The 17,609-nt window shown below is 36.6% G+C and overlaps 3 protein-coding genes across 4 annotated transcripts in view; 2 read left to right on the top strand and 1 right to left on the bottom strand.

Moving 5' to 3' along the window:
- Positions 1-2,819: 2,819 nt before the first annotated feature.
- On the top strand, positions 2,820-8,977 carry LOC117916669 (CASP-like protein 5A2). Its single transcript, XM_034832809.1, has 4 exons — positions 2,820-3,139; positions 3,235-3,444; positions 7,055-7,187; positions 8,329-8,977. The coding sequence occupies exons 1-4, from the start codon at positions 2,913-2,915 to the stop codon at positions 8,518-8,520; spliced, it is 762 nt and encodes a 253-aa protein (XP_034688700.1). The 5' UTR covers positions 2,820-2,912; the 3' UTR covers positions 8,521-8,977.
- A 312-nt stretch (positions 8,978-9,289) lies between these two features.
- Positions 9,290-10,513, top strand: LOC117916200. Its single transcript, XM_034832110.1, has 3 exons — positions 9,290-9,950; positions 10,042-10,107; positions 10,213-10,513. Exons 1-3 carry the CDS (start codon positions 9,792-9,794, stop codon positions 10,345-10,347), a joined length of 360 nt encoding a protein of 119 aa, XP_034688001.1. The 5' UTR covers positions 9,290-9,791; the 3' UTR covers positions 10,348-10,513.
- A 159-nt stretch (positions 10,514-10,672) lies between these two features.
- Positions 10,673-17,609, bottom strand: part of LOC117916199 (homeobox-leucine zipper protein REVOLUTA) — a 9,584-nt gene continuing 2,647 nt past the window's right edge. For both annotated transcript variants that reach the window (XM_034832108.1, XM_034832109.1), the window contains exons 7-19: positions 17,371-17,484; positions 17,161-17,244; positions 16,461-16,616; positions 16,314-16,388; positions 15,704-15,810; positions 15,415-15,598; positions 14,941-15,129; positions 14,368-14,448; positions 13,880-14,014; positions 12,609-12,943; positions 12,163-12,268; positions 11,506-11,655; positions 10,673-11,120 (exon numbers count right to left, since the gene is read on the bottom strand). In XM_034832108.1, the coding sequence (XP_034687999.1) occupies positions 10,971-11,120; positions 11,506-11,655; positions 12,163-12,268; positions 12,609-12,943; positions 13,880-14,014; positions 14,368-14,448; positions 14,941-15,129; positions 15,415-15,598; positions 15,704-15,810; positions 16,314-16,388; positions 16,461-16,616; positions 17,161-17,244; positions 17,371-17,484 (1,866 nt within the window). In that variant the 3' untranslated portion in view covers positions 10,673-10,970. The remainder of the gene's footprint in view (positions 11,121-11,505; positions 11,656-12,162; positions 12,269-12,608; positions 12,944-13,879; positions 14,015-14,367; positions 14,449-14,940; positions 15,130-15,414; positions 15,599-15,703; positions 15,811-16,313; positions 16,389-16,460; positions 16,617-17,160; positions 17,245-17,370; positions 17,485-17,609) is intronic.

Raw genomic sequence — 17,609 nt, 5'->3', positions numbered from 1 at the left:
TTTAAAATATTAATTTCAAAATTTAGATTATGCGAATCATCCCATTCCCTTTTAAATTAATTAAGTATTGCTTATTAGTTAATAACATATCATTGGTAATAGTAAAGATATAAAGATATAAGTTTCCTAGAAGAACCTAGACATACCAAATGAGTGTTGTATGTTATGACTCTCAAAATTTAATTATATTTTATTTGATAACCAAATAAAAATATAAAAAAGGAAAAAGTAAGTTTCCATATTCATGTAAAAATAATTATTAAATAGGAAATCTTTAAAAATAATTCAATTTTCATACATTCTTGCGGTAGATGATTAAAGATAGTACTTATATTATTAAAAAGTAAAAACTGAATCTCAAAAATAGTAATTTGATAAAAAAAAAGTGTATGAAATATTAATTATTTTTAAATATTTACTTAAAATTTATATTTTCTAAAATTGGATTCTTATGGTATGTGTATGTGTTTTATTTTTTTTTCACTTTTCTCTTAAAAGAAATCATTTTAAAAATATTTTTTTCAATCAAATATAAAGTTGAAGTTCTAAATCAGAATTTTATATATACTAAAAAGGAAATTAATGGGTGAGTGTAGTTAAGGAAAACTTCTTCAATCATCCTCATTCCTCACAAGTATTTAACACGAGAAGTGTACCTACAGAAGGCAGGAAGGCATGGCTTCTCACTCCATTCTCACCGTTGATAGAAGTAAAAAGAGAAAGAGAAGTTGGCGGCCATGGTCGGATCTTCCTGAAGATCTACTAAGACCAGTAGTGGAACGGTTATCCGCAGTGGATCGAATCCGCTTCCGTGCGGTTTGCAAGGATTGGTTAGTATCACCCATTCATAATGACATTCCTAAATTACCATGGATATTGTATTATTGCTTTTTACCTCATCATACCATATGCTCTTTCTTTGAACCTTGTCGCAAGCTACCTTACATCGTGGAAGAGAAAAGGGGGTGGGTCGATGAAAGGGGGTGGATAACAGCAGGGAGCTTGTTGTCCGGTGCAAAAGCATGTGCTTCAAGATGTGGTTGGGTGCTTTTCTCCGAAAGAACTAGACGACTTATCGATTCCACTTTGTATCATGTCTATCAGCACTATGTCTACCATCCTCTTGCTAAAGATATCATATCACTCCCTAGATTAGAGTTGCAACAACATAACCATCATCTTGAAGGTATGGCCACCTTCTCCTCTAATCCAACTTCTCCCGACTGTGTGTTCGTTGCCCCAACCGTAAGTGATTGGGGCCCATATTTTTGCATTAGCACATATTCCCTTGGGGATAAAAAATGGAAGACTCATAATGCTCATCCGCATCCATACTTTTTCACTCTTCATGCTATGGCCTACATGGAGGGAAGTGTTTACTGTTATAATATGAACATAGGGTTGTCATCCTTCCATATTGCTACCCAAGAGTGGAAGTTGTTGTCCAATGAAAGCCCCTCGAACAATTACTGGGATTTTTTTGAAATGAAGTTTTACTTTGTTGCATATAGTGGGCATCTGCATCTAGTATATCTCGGGAGATCAAGGGTTGATAAGGTGCCTCTGTGCAATATATTCAGGTATAATTGGATGGATGGGGCTTGGAAAAAGATGGAAAGCTTGGACGGCGGAGCAATGTTTCTTGGGAGGCCTTCGTTTGGAATTTCAGCAGGAGAGCAAACAGAGATGGTTGCAAATAGGGTGTACTATTTCTGTTCCCACACATCCACACCCAAGTTTCTTGTCTACGGGTCTGCAGCTACGGGAGATAAGTCTGAGTTTTCTGGGAATAAAATATATTGTGAGTCCTGGCATGAGGAAAGTAAGAGTTTGGGTCAGAGTACAAGTTGTATATGGATGGAACCTCCTTCCTTTCAATGTTAAGGAGATTAATGAATCAAAGTTTAATTTATATATATCTCAAGCTTGTGCCCATGTAGATGAATATTTCATGTACTAGAATTTTTTTACATTTTACTATTATCTTTACAATCAATGGCATAATTAGGGCTTGTTTGATACTGTTTTCAAAAACATTTTTTTGTTTTTCAAAACAAAAAACCATGAAACATGTTTCTAAGAATAAAAAAAAAATGGTATTTTCAAACAATAAATTTTAGTTTTTTTTTTGTTATTTTAACTTGTTTTTTAAGAACTACTTTAAAAAATAGTCATAAAACTTATAAAATGTTTAAAAATAAAATATTATATATAAAAATTATTTTTAAAACATATTTAAAAATATTAAAAATGGATAAAAAATATTTTAAGTTTTTTAACATATTTTTGTTTTATAAAATATCAAACAACAAATTTTAAAAATTATTCTCAAAAATTATTTTTGAAAACAACCACCGAGAAGAAAAAAATGGTTAAATGTTGTTAAGGAGAAAAAAATAAAATAAATTATTATTGTATTTATTTTTAAATTATCATAAATAAAAAAACTAAAAATTTATATGACTATAAACAATACCCACGTGCATCACATGTTGTATTAGTGCTGCCTACCGTATTAAATGTTGGTTATTAAATAAATCCACCAATTATTTATTCAAATAATAATTGTTATGTCATTTGGAAAGTACCAAACACACCAACCAAAATTTTATTCTCGCCGCCAAATTTATACCCTTTAACTTAACATTCAATTTGATTGCAGTTGTCATTCTCTTTTTAAACTTACATTTCATCTTAATACACCACAATCGTAATTATTTGTATCTATTTGGGTCAAAATTGTAAATAGGATTTTGTTTCTTTTTCTTGTATCCCTTCAGATTGAAATCTCATACTTAAATTTTCCGTTGAACCATACCACCCATGTGGCGCCTTGCACTCATAGCCTGACCCCCTTACATTGACGTGTTCCTCATTCTCATAGTCCCTTTTCTTTGTCAATCAAGTGTCAAATGCAATGTCGGCAATCCGAATTTAGGGCTCATTTGTGGGAGGATCTTTACCTTTCTTCCCTCCGAACTAACCATCCGTTTGGGTGGCGAGAAAAGCCAGGAAAGGGGGAAAAAGGATTATCAAAACATAAAAAGAAATCCGAATTTCACTCCCTTAACTGTTTGGAGGCGAGGAAAGAAAACCTCTGCTCAACCGTGCCTGATACCGCAGTCTTACCTTACGCGAGGTGTTTTTTTTTCCTCTTCTGAAACCTTATATTTTCTCAGTTTTCTCACCAAGCAACAGTGGGATTTGAATTCTGGAGACTGCGTTTTTTTCAAGGATGAATGTGAGCCACGCATCGGTTCACCCAGTGGAGGATCCTCCTCCCACTGACGCGATTAATGCTCCGAGGGTGAGGATGAAAGACTTCCAAGGCACACCCGGCACCACCGGAGGGCTCTCGCTTCGTTGCTGTCAGTTTCTGTTTGCAGCAATTGCTCTCTGTGTCATGGTCACCACCAGTGATTTCTCTTCGGTCACTGCATTCTGGTAACACCCTTTCACCCCCCAGGAATTTCTAAGTTTACAGTCAGAAATTTGGAGATTACGTGACCTCGTTGGTATAATATTAAGAGATGGAATTTGGACATAGGGGAATGCTTTTGATCTAGCTTTCTAGTTTGTTTGATTTATAGGAAAAATTGGGGTAAAAACGAAATTTCGGAATGGTAGAAATTTCCAGTTTGTCATGATTTTCTTGTCTAAAACTCGCTGAAAACCAATTATTAACCCCTTATTCACTTCAAATCAATTAAAGGTAGTGCACATTCAACGTTATGTAAGAGAAATTAACACATAATGCCCAGGTTCTCATATCTGAACAAGATTTTCTACCTTATTCATCTATTTCAATAGTCTATTTGTGGTTTTTTGTGCCCGAGATGTATCATCCAAGGGCTATTTAGATCCTCACTTTTGACTGGGGCTTTAACATTCCCTCGTTCGTCTACACTTAAAATGGTCCATTCAAGGCTAATAAAACCAATTTGGTCGCAATGTGAAAACCCTTTGGGATCCTTTGATGATTTATTTTGAATTTTTCATGAAACTGCTTGTAGAGAAGATCCTTTGATAATTGGTTTGTTGATTTATTTTCCTTGTGAGCAATGAAGATGGCCTCTTGAGCATTATAAGTCATTTCCACGCCAAGAAAGTAGTGAAGTGGGCAAAAATATTTTAATTAAAAATTTCTGTTCAAAAACTTCATGAGTTGTGTTGGAGTGGAACTGATATCATCAGTTATCAATATGTCATCAACATAAATAGACAGAATCATATATCAGTTAGATAAAGAAAGAGAGATGAATATGCTTTTGAAGATGTGGACTCCATTTCTAGAAGTGCTGCACTTAACTTCTGAAACCAATCCCTTGGAGCTTGTTTTAAACCGTACAAGGATTTATGTAAATAACAAACATGATTTGGTCACCCTTGATCAATGAAACTAGGTTGTTGTTCCATAAAGACTTGCCCCTCTGGTTGGCCATCTAAAAAAACATCATTAAAATCAATGTCTTATCTCCCAACCATGTTCAATAGCTAAAGAGAGAACCAAACCGATGATTGTGGGCTTTCCAGACTAAATGTTTCAAAATAGTCCATTCCTAGAGTTTGAGTGAAACCTTGAGCAACTAATCAAGCTTTGTAATGGTTTGCAAACTTATTTAAATTTTATTTGATCTTGTAAGTCCATTTGCATTCAACTATATTTTTGCTGGTAGGCCTGGACACTAAAGACTATGTTTTGTTGACCATTAAACCATCAAACTCTTCTTTCATTGCCTGAAACCCATTTTCATCCTTAATGGCTTGCTTAGAGGACATTAGTTCAGTACAATCAGGTAAAGGGTGCCTCATGGAAAAGAAGTTCATAGGTGCCTGAACTTTAGCCTTAGACCAAGTTATCATAGGATGTGTTGGAAAAGACAGTGCAGCTAGATGTAAATCAGAAACAATAGGCAAATCTGCATGTAGCTGAATGGTGGGAGGCAATTTGACTAAGGCTATTTCCAAAGTACCTTATCAGGAGTTGCATGTGTCTTAAAAGTATGATTCTTAGTTAAAGACTGATTCTGAATTGGATCAAGATTTTTCCTCAAAGAGTGATCCCTATCTAAAATTACCTCAGAAGATGATGAATCAAAAGTACCCATAGGCTGTGGAGCATTTGGGTAACTGTAATCAAAGGAAGAAAAGTGGTATAATTAGGAGACAATACATCAAATTTAGTGGTGTCCTTCTATGTGTTAGCACTAAGAAATTGATGTTCATCAAAAATCACATTTCTTGCAATGTATGCCCAATACATCCATGGCACCTACAGCCCCACTTAGTGGTGTCCTTCCATGTGTTAGGACAAAGAAATTGATGTTCATAAAAAATCACATTTCTTGCAATGTATATATGCCCAATACAACCATAGAACCTACAGCCCTTGTGAACTTCACTGTACCCTTAGAAAATGCAGGGATTGTAATTTGTGTTTGTTTTCAGGTCTGAGACATGGGTAGCAGGTACAACTAAACACCCTCAAAATGAAAATATGTTGGTGGTTTGTTGTATAAGTTTTCAACAAGGAGATTTGGATGCCAAAATAGGAGTAGGTAGTTGATTTATTAAATGAACTACAGTAGCACATGCTTCATACCAGAATTTTAAAGGTAATGAGGCTTGTGCTTGTAAAGCATGAACGATCTCAATTATGTATGTGCTTACTCTCTCCACTGTCATGCTACTCATGTGTATGGGGCCAAGGGTGGTGATGGGTTATTCCATGTTGTGTGGGGTAGGCTATAAAGGGTCTGTATTTGCAACCCCCATCTGTTTGGATGGTCTTAATCTTATGGTTTGAGTGAAGTTTAACATAGGTCTTAAAGATGATGAAAGTTTGTAAAGCTTCTAACTTTTGTCTTAAACGATAAATTCATGTAAATCGAGAATAATCATCTACAAAGTGGATATAGTATTTTGTAACCATTCAGTGGTAACACAAGAGATGGGCCCCATAAATTTGAGTGTATTAGAGCAAATGAAACTGTACTTGATGGAGAAAAATGAGAGTCTGAATTCTTCCCAATTGACATGTTAAACAACAACCAGACTTTTGATTTATTTTAATTGAGACTACATGGAGATAATATAGATGACACAACCTTTGAAGACGGATGACCTAGTCTTTGATGCCGTATATCCCAAGAAGCTAAAGTTGGGTTGCTAACAATGCCCAAGGAAAAGAGGATGAAACTGAGTTTGATGATCCAAAAGGCAACTGATAGAGACCAGTATGAAGCTTGCCTCTGAGGAGGGGTTTTCTTGGTGTCCTGATCTTTAATAACATAATGGAAAGGACTCAAAATAAGTATGGTTATCATGAGAAAATTTTGAGACACTCAATAAATTCTTTTTAATTTGAGGAAAATGAAGAATATTCTTGAGATAAAAACTATGAGAGATTGTAGGAATAGAAGATGAACCTATGTGTGAAATAGGAAGTGAGGCACCATTACCTACTTGTACTTGCTATGACCCATCATACTCAGATCCAATAGACAAGTTATTCAAATCCACTGTAAGATGATTGGTTGCCCCTATATATGCATATCAATATGGATAATTGACAATAGAAGGTGATGTTATCATGGCTGCCTTCTGATTTTGGTTGTTAACCTGAAAATTTTGATCAAACAGGTAGTAGCAAGATGAAGCGGCATGTCCAGACTGAGTGCAAATGGCCGCCTCCTCTAGATCTCCCTTTACCATGTTCTCCTCCTCTCCCTCTGTTGGACATGTACTGTTGGTTTGAATTAGAAGAAAAGTAGTTGCAAATATAGGTGCTATTGTTGGAGTTCCTTTGTTATTTGTTCTGACTGACATTTCTTTGCCCATGTATTACAATATTTCTTTGAATATATATGCTTTCTGATATCACTTTCTTTTGAAAGTTGATATTTCAAATTCTTTTTCATATATTTCCTTTTTAGGCATTCTGAATGCTCAATTGACAGAATGGACTTACATGTTTTTAGTTTATGAATCTCTATCAATGTCAATCCTGCCATTTCTTTGACACATGAAAGCTTTTCTAATATTTGTTTTTCAGCTACCTTGTTGCTGCTGTTGGCTTACAGAGCCTGTGGAGCCTTTCGCTTGCCATTCTTGACATTTATGCCCTTTCAGTGAAGCGCTGCTTGCAGAATTATCAAGTTGTTGCTTTGTTTACTATTGGTGATGGGGTAATATAACTAGTGCTACTATTCTTGGTGAAACTGATATTCTCTGCACTACATGTGAGCACTGCCCTGGGTTTGGTGTCACATTGTGGGTAACCCCCAGGAAACTGATTACCTGCCGTGCTGATTATCTCATCAGTGAGTTTTTACTGTAACCAACATTACAAATCCATACAACTAAGTTGGCAGGGTATGATAACATAGTGATTGGTTCGCTTTTAGATGGAAGGGGGGGAAATAGTAGCTACTCACCATTTGTATCGATTAGCAGTATGAGTTTGTTCTCTATAAATTGCACTTACTCTGAGGTTTACTTCTGGAATTCTATCTGTGCTGGGGGGTTACACAGATGTGGCACCAAAGTCCTTGTGACATGCTGAAACTGCTTGGTTTTGCTGGCAAAATTATGGCCGACACTACTTAGTGAAGAGTTTGCATGGTGCAGTTGCGAGTCATGATAAATTATTATCAATTTGTTCTTTCATTTAGGAAAAGGCTACAGTTTTTTTCTTTAGTATACTGAATAGAATGTTTTAAATAAACATGCTTATCAGAAAAATGGTGCACCTAAATGCATGGGGAGTATACAAATTTCACCACAATGCACCAAAAGGAGAAGAAAAACAAAAGTCCAGGAAACTGTCTACCCCATATTCCCAAGCACTCAATCAAGGCTACTTGTTATCACAAAAGACATAATTTTGAATTCCAGTTTCATAATTGAACATAATTGCATGATAATGCGTGTTGGAATTTTGAGTCAAAACATTCACATGAAATCAGAAGCCGATGCAAATTTGACAAGAAAACCTCTCCATAATGCTCATTCCCAAGAAATAATTAATTGATTGAATTTTTTAATATGTAGATGTAAGGATGATGGATAGCAGTATCTAGAAATGCCAGTGGGCATGGACTTTGATATGGAAAAAATTTTAGTAAGCTTCCCCAAAAGTCTGGTAATATGCATCGTCATATTTTAGTTGAATATAGCCTGGAAGCTTTTTTCCCCTTTCTTTTCCATTGCGCAGATTGCATGTGAAACTATGTAGATTATGACTTGTAGGTTTTACTTATTCAAATTCAAAGGGCTATGTACTCCTATTTTACAGCTTAATCTAGATGTGTCCCTTTTTGGCTGCAGATCACATCCACCCTTACATTTGCTGCAGCCTGTGCATCTGCAGGCATTACCGTCCTTATTGGTAATGATCTTAATAGCTGTGCCCACAACAACTGCTTAGAGTTTGAGACTGCCACAACCTTGGCCTTCTTTAGCTGGTTTGCTGTATTACCATCTTTCCTCTTGAACTTCTGGTCACTAGCATCCCGGTGAAAAATGGGAACAAAAGGGAAGGCAAGGAGCTGGTTGGGACACCATTGAAATTATGTGCATTTGTTAGTATATTCTCACTTTGTTGAGCTTGGCATTCAGCAATGTCCCAAACAAACGAAACTCAGACCTCACATTTATGCCATGTGTATATATTATGTAAACCAATCTGTTCCCTGAAGAGTCCCATCATGAAAATGCATCCTATGTTTCAGAAAAACTGAAGCACAAAGTGATGATGATTCCCATGGAGGGTATGTAGCATGGGAAAAACTATCAGTCATTTGTTTGATGGGATTTTTGTCAATATGCAGGAGGATGCTATATTTTTGTTGAGACTTCTGCACAGATGGCATGAATGTTCTAAGTTAAAATTTTTGTTATCCCCCTGTATCATGGAAATTTGTTAATCTCCATCTCCATAAAGTAACTGAAATTATTGCTCTTAAAGAGCTCTTATCATTGTGATGGCGTGAAGTATGATAGTATGTATATCGGTTACAGGAAGAGGAAGAGCAAACTTTACCCAATTGCTGCTTTAACGGCCAGGTATGGGTGATGGTGGACTACCCCATTTCACCACTTTCACAGAAACCAACATTACCGTTATTCCCTTATTAATGCCTGCAATTTGCCATTTCAATAATTTCATGTTATTTTGGAAACACACTTCCCTATCTTGCTGTCAACGTTAACTCATTGATTCATTGGAAAAAGACCAAAAAAAAAAAAAAAACCCATTATTTTTAGCTGTTTGTTTTTTCCCTTTTAAATAAATTAAAATGTTTTCCCCTTTTATTTTTATTTTATTTTTTGAATATTTTACAAATTGAGCTAGTTGAGTGAGCTATTCCATAAACGATAAGACTTTTAAATGTCCATCCTTAAAGGAGTGAACTGCATCAAACAGCCAAAAGTGGGCATCTCCTGAAGAGTTCCAGGGTGTTGCAGTAAAGGGATGATTGGTGTTGCCGGTCAAACCGTTAAGTCTTGTGGAAAGGACAAATATAATTGGAATTTCAAGAGATCATCCAGACATGAATGCATGATGATTAACCTCTTTGTATATTTGCTTTCATAATTTCTCTAACGTTTCTCTCCCTAATCACGAGAAATGTACAATCCATTTTTTTTAGTTTTGGATTTTCTTTCTCTTCTGTGACGTGAATGGTGGTTACTGGTAGTAAAGGGTATAAACTAAACGCAAACTTAAAACCATCCAGCCTGGCTCATTTCATGTGCCTAAGCCCCTCTATAAATCTAAGCTGGAGTGCATGCCTAGTGGTAGAAGCATGGAGAGAAGGTCGAGGGACAAACAAAAAGAAGCTGCTGCAACAATGTCCAATGAAGAAGATGATGCTAGAGTCCATAAAGACCAAGACGATGCCAGACAATACCGCTGTTTCAAGAAGTATGAAGAAATTGTCAAACAGGTATATGTATGATCCAATGCATGCGGGTGTGGGCTTGATTTTAAGCACATTGTCATGTTGCATGATGCCCATTAATTGTTGATGGTTGCAGGTTTTGCTGATAGATGAGATGACTGACTCCATGGACCACAGAGCCAGATACCAAAGGCGTCGAAGGGTACCCCATATAACCTCCCTTCTTGGCTATACCTTCTATAAATATTTAATAATGAAAATGCAGGCCTACTTTGCAATGCTAAGACGGCTTTGTTTTATGTTGTAGAACGCTACTACTACTACTACCTCCATGCCGGAGCAAGGGAACATTGATGGTATGCTTGTGCAGACAATCACCAGGTTTCTCAATGAGCTGAATCCTAATGCCATTGGTTCGGATCCAAAGCCATCAAATCAGTGATTAATTGTATGCTTCAGTTGAACATTAAGATGGTGTAGCCTTTGCCTTTGTGTTTACTAAAGTACTCTCTCTAGTTACTTAAGAAATATTGTAGTCTGTGCCTGCACTTCAGGGGTATGATGAGATCATGAACATTCACATACAATTAATGTATTGAGTAAATAATTTTGGCAAAAAATGGCTTTGTTCTTTACTCAAATGAAATTCCGCTGATAAAATACTAATAGAGGTAGCAAGAAAAAAAAGAGAATATACAGAAACCCAGTTGATGAAACCTAAAAAGACTCTTGAGCAAAGTGGGGAGGGGAGAACTTAAACGAGATTGTTCAGGAACTGGCAACAAAGATTGAATGAATTCAATGAAATAAGATCTCCCCCCACATACATTCAATTTGGTTCCACTTGAAATTCCAACCCTAATCTACTAGAGTAAGAAGCTCCACCACCAAAAATTTACATGTGGATAAAGAAATTTTTGGGTGCATTCAATAAAATTAAATTAAATTAATATGAAGCAAACGTGGGACTGGTGTTTACATATTACAAAACTTTTTCTTCTGCACTTCTTTTCCTTTTTGTTTCCAAGTTCCACTCAGGAAAGGGGCTTGGTGAATAAATAATGATCACACAAAAGACCAGTTGATGAAAGAGAAAGCAAGGCAATGGACAGTGTTCTCTTCCGCGGCAAGGACTTTCCATGCGATGGCCTGTTCATATGAAACATGGCGCCCCATTGTTGACATGCAGATTCCAGCCGGCAAGTAAGCAAAACCCTGATAAGAAAATAAGTCAAGGATTCAGGCATCAAGGTCTGGCATACATGTATTTTGTGCTGGAGGATATATGATGACATATCTTACTTCAATTTGGTCTATTTAGTGCATTTGGTCCCCGGTGGTATAACAGTATGTTTGCATAAAGGAAAAGGGCCCGGGAACGCATATAATGAGTCCATTCAGTAAAACAAGTTGATTTGACCAAATATCAACATTTACTCCCAATCAGAAGAAAATGTTTATTTAAGTGGCTAAAACATTAGTTCATTGAACAAAAATAGTGTTCAAATTAGACTATTATGGTCACTTGGATCTAATATCCTTAAGCCCCTGATGTAAAGAAGGATTAATGACCAAATAAACATTGTTTAATGAGAAATACCTGTTGCATTATCTTGGCGAAATCTGCACACAATCCCTTGCGTCCAGACTCATCAAATATCTTATCCAATGAGATGTCTTGTAGAGCTACTAAAGTTGTCTCCAGCATGTCAAGTCCTGCCTGGTTTGCAAAGATCAAAACTGGCAATGACTGCAAATCAAAAGAGCACCTATTAATGAATAATTGCAAATCAAAAAACAGTACTTTCATCATTATGATTGGTTTGACATTTTTTCACAATTGCGCATCAATTTCCACATTAGGAAGGCTGATTTTCCCGTCCCCTTTTCCATTTCCCCATTTGAATCCTAATAGAATAATTGCATTGTACAGTTTACTACTATAATGTGTCAAAAAGTAAATCTAAAGTTGATCATAAATTTCAGTTGCACAGTTGTTAAGCTTAGCATACAATGCGACACTTTCAACAAACTGAAAATGGATGCACGCTAAGAAGATTGTAGCATGAAACTCGTTATGTTACGTGTACACTAGTTCACATGGTAATATGAGTAGTACATTAATGAACTATGAAGCTGCTGAGAAAGAGGGAAGGAATATGAGTAAAAGGAAAAGTGAAAGCATGAACTGAAGGCTTTTCTGCATAGGACATTACAGAGTTGCAACATACAAATTTTAACAGAATCATATTGGTACCTTTAATGAGCAGCACAAAATAGCATCCTGGTGATGCCACAAATTTTTTAACACCGAATCGCCACCCACAGAATCAGATCTCAGCAACTCCGCCCCAACATGGTAACTGAGGGGAAAAAACAAAAACAGGAAAATTTTATTTTAGAAACAAAAGAGGAAAATTCCTCAACTGGTCCAGTGAGATTAATGGGAACACCTTCAGTCAAAACAATAGGAATTTAAACATATAAAAGCTAATTGAGAGAACTTGCACTTCTGCAAAACAGGTTAATTTGATAATGTGCTTCTCAAAAACATGATCCAGTGATTTTTTTTTTTCATCTTTTTCCTCATTTAATCATCCATTCCATAGCAATGAATATCTTTACCACCCAGCCAAGACAACTGTGGTGGCATGTATTGCTGCTCATAAATCATGCACTAAGAGCTGTTTCAGCAGAACTTACCTATAGCTCTGGCAGATCCAGTGGGCTAATGTAAGAGCTTCTGGAGACCCTGCTGACAGCTTTGGTCCCACAGCTGGGCCCAATCCTGAAGGAGATATGGCCATGGCAACCCTCTGCACAGAGGAAATCACGCTCCGAACATACTGACGAGCCATTGTTGCAACATTATCCTGTAGATTGCTCTCAAATGGAAACTGGAAGGCAATAGTCAAGACTGATCGTGTGTTATAGCATGATGATGAATCCCCTGCAGCCTGATTTGTTGCTGGGCCCACTTCAAGACTGGATGTCAGATCCAAGGTCCGATGAGTAGTCAATGTCTCCTGTGTATCACCCTGAAAAATGATGAAAATTAGTATGGAACTTCATATAAATTCTGATAAGGGCCATTGGCTAAAATCCCAACTTAAGACACTCATTACAAGATGTTAAAAATACTTCATATTGGGCTCACGTCATCACTGGAATCAGTTGCCCCCAAGTGTATGGGAATACCTTGACAACCCACTATAGTCTGTCATCATTAGTCACTATTTTATTATGTGTGGTCCTTGTAATAGGCACAACATCAAGCCAAATAATTTATGCAAGTTAAAACATTTTCTTGGAGTGTCATCTACACCCTTTGTCAATAGATCAGACATGGACATTTCTCTACAAGGATGCCTGGGGATTTTCTCTATGGCTGCTTTTCAACCACAAGTTTTGAAGTTTTAACTTGATGTGAAGCCAGAAGCTCTTGCATGGAATTTTAGCAAATAAATAAATAAATAAGGCTGTACTAGGTGGCAAGGGGCAAACACTTTGTAATAAGAAGCAATCATTTTTAACATGCAGTTGTACTAATCACATGACTGCAGAAAGGATGATTCAGCCTGCAGTCAATATACTCCAACAGATGTACTAGATTTGTTTTACATGTCACAAAAGGGACTAGTCTAGGGTGGCCAAAATCCCTTTTTAAGATAACATGTCAATATATGATTGGTGCTAGATCTTACAACAGTGAGATACTCACAAGATGTTGAAAAGCATCCAGTCAGTGGCATCCGACCCATGATATAATTTAACAAGCAATCAAATTGATTGTGTCAGCAGTTCTAACATAAGGAGCTTCACTGACTTAATTGAGTTGAATAAATTCACTGGACATGGAATTTTTCATCCAAGGGAAAAAGCTTTGGCTGATATGCAAGTTTTTTTCAAATTGTTATAATCATTATCACAACAAAAGAAATAGAATATTCAGGTAGAGCATGGTTGTACTCAACTGATTTTGAATCCAGTGGGATGATCCGAAAACCAGAGGGTAACAGTGGAGCATCATCTGGAAACATTTCATCAATTGGAGCAAAAACAAGTTCGGAACAGGCTCCCACTGCATTCTCGTCAACTCCACTACATATCTGCCAAAATAAAAATGCCATTCAACTATGCAGTAAGTAAAAAGGTTATGACCCCTCCTACACAGGGTAAAAAAAAAAACTCCACTCAGAAAACCAGATACTATATTCCAATTATTTTCTCAAGAAATTGCCTTAATTCACGGCAACAAGAAATCAGTGGCCTTTCTAGCAAACAGATTGGCAGGTTGACATTGGACAGGCCCAAGCAAGCAGGTTAGTTTCAGGTCGGATGCATTTTTCAAATTAGCCCAAACCTGTCTATGGCCCACTCTGACAAACAAATTAACTTGCAATACACACACACACACACACACACACACACACAGAGTTCAGCAAGACACTGAAGAAAGCACCTGCAGGAGATGAATGTCCCTCGACATAAAAGCATCTTCATGAGCAAGAGAATGGCCTTCAAGTCGAATTACTTCAAGCAACTGGCACATAAAGTAAAAGTTACAAAGGATCACCATATTGAATTATTTTGAATGTGATCTAATGACAAAAGTTGGCATTTCTCACCCCAGATATCTACATATTAATCTACTTCTTATAAAAAGAATATTTCATCCAGCAAAAAGAAGAAAGTACAAAATATTCAACCTCCCTGCCGCCCTCTCCCCACCCCCTGTGAAAATAAATAGAAGAATTTTTTTTTTTTTTTGATCAGAAATATATTGAAGAAATATCATAACATTTTTTAATTCCCTTTTTTTAGAGGTAAATTTTTGTCCCCATTGCAACTTGAACTTGAAACCTCTCACAAACCCTCCCCAAGCCTTTTTATCACTTGAGCAAGGCTTCACCAGCATCATATCATTTTTTAATTTACAAAAATGAAAAATCTATATTTCCATTTGTTTACGGGCTCCACCCCAGGAAGAAAAACAAAAAGGAATAGGGGCAACTACTATTATGGAAAATTATACCTCTTCATGTTCAATTGTGTGACCAAGTGGCATAATAATTTGGCTCCCAGTAAACCTCGTGGGCCTCATCCCTGGATAAGAGTATGGGCTAGCTTTCAATGATGCAGCAGAATAGGCATCAACACTAAAATCAGCCCACTCTGACCGGTGCTCCCTCAGGAAGCGAACCAGAACTGCCGGAGGAACATTCTGGCAGGAAAAAAAGAAACAGAAACATAAACACACATAATCCCATAAAGACATATCTATAAGTTAAGGAGAATTCTGGAACACTGCTACTTCAATAAAGAATAGGCCTTGATTTATGAGTTCGGAGTTGTCAAATAAATAAATAACTTGACATTGCCAAATAAACATATATATATATGTGTGTGTGTGTGGTTACCTAGACAGAGAGTAACTCCAAGCAATTGGAGAAGGTTTGTTAATTTCCCATAAATCAACATATTTCCTCATTTGAGTTTCATAACTTACTTGGAGCAGCATGGATGCTTTAGCACAGAGAACCCCCCCAGGCAAGGAAAGGGAATTAGCAGGATTAGAAGTGGTGTTCAAATTTTTGGTTGAGTTAACTGCAATTATTACATCTTCAGCACCATCACAATTCATCAATGACCAGCCGTCATCATTAAATCCGTTGATAGCATCATTGAAGCCTCTGCAGGAAAATAAAAAATATGACAAAAATATTAGTCAAATTTACAGATGAATAATGTGATGCTGGAATCAGAAAAAAGGAAAGAAAGAAAGATTGTACAGCCACCTGCTCAATCTTTGGCTAAAAGTTCGCAGAACAGCTGGCTGCCTGCCCAAACCATATACCACCTCACCACTTGTCTCCTGAGCTATTTGCCGGATGTAGCGCAATGCCTTCACAGAAAATCCTTAAATCAGATTTTTTTTTTTTTTTTTTTTTGTGTTCTTTTTAGGGGAAAAAATGATTTAGCACTATGATTCAACTCCACATAGAAATCAAGATTGCACCTAATGTTCCACCCAAAAACAAACATACCGAGGCCAAAGCAACATTTGAAAAAAAAATAATAATAAAAAAAATTAAAAGCATGCTCATAAGCAAAGTTTCAGTCCTTATACCAGAACATGTCCCACCAGCACAACAAAAGGCCTTTTAATTAGAGGGCCTAAGATCTGTCCAGGCCAATAATATCAAGGGATAACTCAATGAAATGATGTCAACAATTTCCACCAAGATGTAAGTGTAATAGTCTAAAATGTCTCATCACCCAAGTATTCTAAACAAATGGTCAGAATCATTTCTCCAAATTGATTTGGTCTAAGTTTTGAATATGTATCATGGTCATAATCATGACTAAGACAAACCTAATTAATCACATCAAACAATTTCTACTCACTGCAATAGTCATTTTCTGAGCTACAACTCTTGAAGATTCATAAAGTGGTCGCAGCACCTCTGGCACACTCCATGCCTGCAAAGATGTAAGGAAATAAGCCATTGCCAAGCAAGAAAACTCTAAGAAGCCAACTGCCAAAAATCAAACCTCAAGATTCAGGTGGTCAACAATATGGATGATTGATCCTCCACCCTCACATGGACGAATAAGATAGCCACTAGGAAGCATTTCAGCTCTCACAAACTGAGCAGCAGCAGCGGTGTTTGGACCAGCTCCAGAACCAGACAGTGATCTCTCACAGACCTTAGATATTATCAATAAAGAAATATAAAGAGACATTAGATCCCTTCATCTGGAAACCTTGCATCCAGGAAATCCATATTGAATAACATAGTTCTTCAATGATTAGTCTCGTGAATTAAAACCAAGAAAACAAATGGAAATTAAATTCTGAATTAAGGTAACCCGAGTTATTATTTGGCAAGATAAGGTGACATTCAAAAACAGATATCAGAAATACAAGCAGAACTGCACATGCTTGTTCATTCCTTCTATATGCCATGCACATTGGAAAATTTTAAATTGTGTTCATACACTACCAAGTAGACAACTGAATCTTGGGTCCAACACCATTGACTTATAAATATTCCCTCACCTCATTGGGACACATCAAGAGGATAGTTCACACAGTCAATACAAAAAGTAGCTCACTACTAAATGGTCCCTCTATATATGTTCAATCAAACTAATAATTATTTTATAATAGTGTCCATAGTATTCCTAATAAATCAGGTGATGAGTAGCACATGTCAATGCATCTGGCTACAAAACCGGAAGAAATACATACCACGAGACTGCCATTGTCCAAACTGGTGGTGTATCTCAGAGTCCAGAAATCCCGTGCAGGAGCCAGCGTAGTTGGGGCATATATCTGAAAGGCATTTTGTTTGTATTCATTAGTCCAGACAAGCTGAATTTCAATACAGGATATTCAAAGAAGATTTGAGATATTCAAAATGCTGTCGTTTACTCCCATCAAAAAGCTATTGTCGTTTACCTGTGTGTATAAGAGTTCAACAGTTCCTCCATTTCCAGCTGGAAACATGGTGAAAACTTCAAGGCTCCGACAGTCCCGGAACCAAGATGGACGATCTTTGAGGATCTCTGCAATCTGTCAGTCGCAAACAAAAATATTACTTTTCAAAGCATGCTAATATTATTATAACATGAAAAAATAAAGGTCCTACAATAAAATATCAAGAAAAATGTTCAAATTTTCATAAATGACCTGACCAC

The sequence above is a fragment of the Vitis riparia genome, chromosome 6 (genome assembly GCF_004353265.1).
Source record: "Vitis riparia cultivar Riparia Gloire de Montpellier isolate 1030 chromosome 6, EGFV_Vit.rip_1.0, whole genome shotgun sequence".
NCBI lineage: Eukaryota > Viridiplantae > Streptophyta > Magnoliopsida > Vitales > Vitaceae > Vitis > Vitis riparia.
This window is presented reverse-complemented; position numbering and strand designations above follow the sequence as displayed.

Bases quoted from the DNA above. Each gene is read 5' to 3' on its own strand.
- LOC117916669 (XM_034832809.1), top strand. From the start codon at position 2,913: ATGCAATGTCGGCAATCCGAATTTAGGGCTCATTTGTGGGAGGATCTT. The intron at 3,445-7,054 runs GTAACACCCTTT...TTTGTTTTTCAG, and splicing joins TCTTCGGTCACTGCATTCTG to CTACCTTGTTGCTGCTGTTG. The intron at 7,188-8,328 runs GTAATATAACTA...TTTTGGCTGCAG, and splicing joins TGTTTACTATTGGTGATGGG to ATCACATCCACCCTTACATT.
- LOC117916200 (XM_034832110.1), top strand. From the start codon at position 9,792: ATGCCTAGTGGTAGAAGCATGGAGAGAAGGTCGAGGGACAAACAAAAA. The intron at 9,951-10,041 runs GTATATGTATGA...TGATGGTTGCAG, and splicing joins ATGAAGAAATTGTCAAACAG to GTTTTGCTGATAGATGAGAT. The intron at 10,108-10,212 runs GTACCCCATATA...TTTATGTTGTAG, and splicing joins GATACCAAAGGCGTCGAAGG to AACGCTACTACTACTACTAC.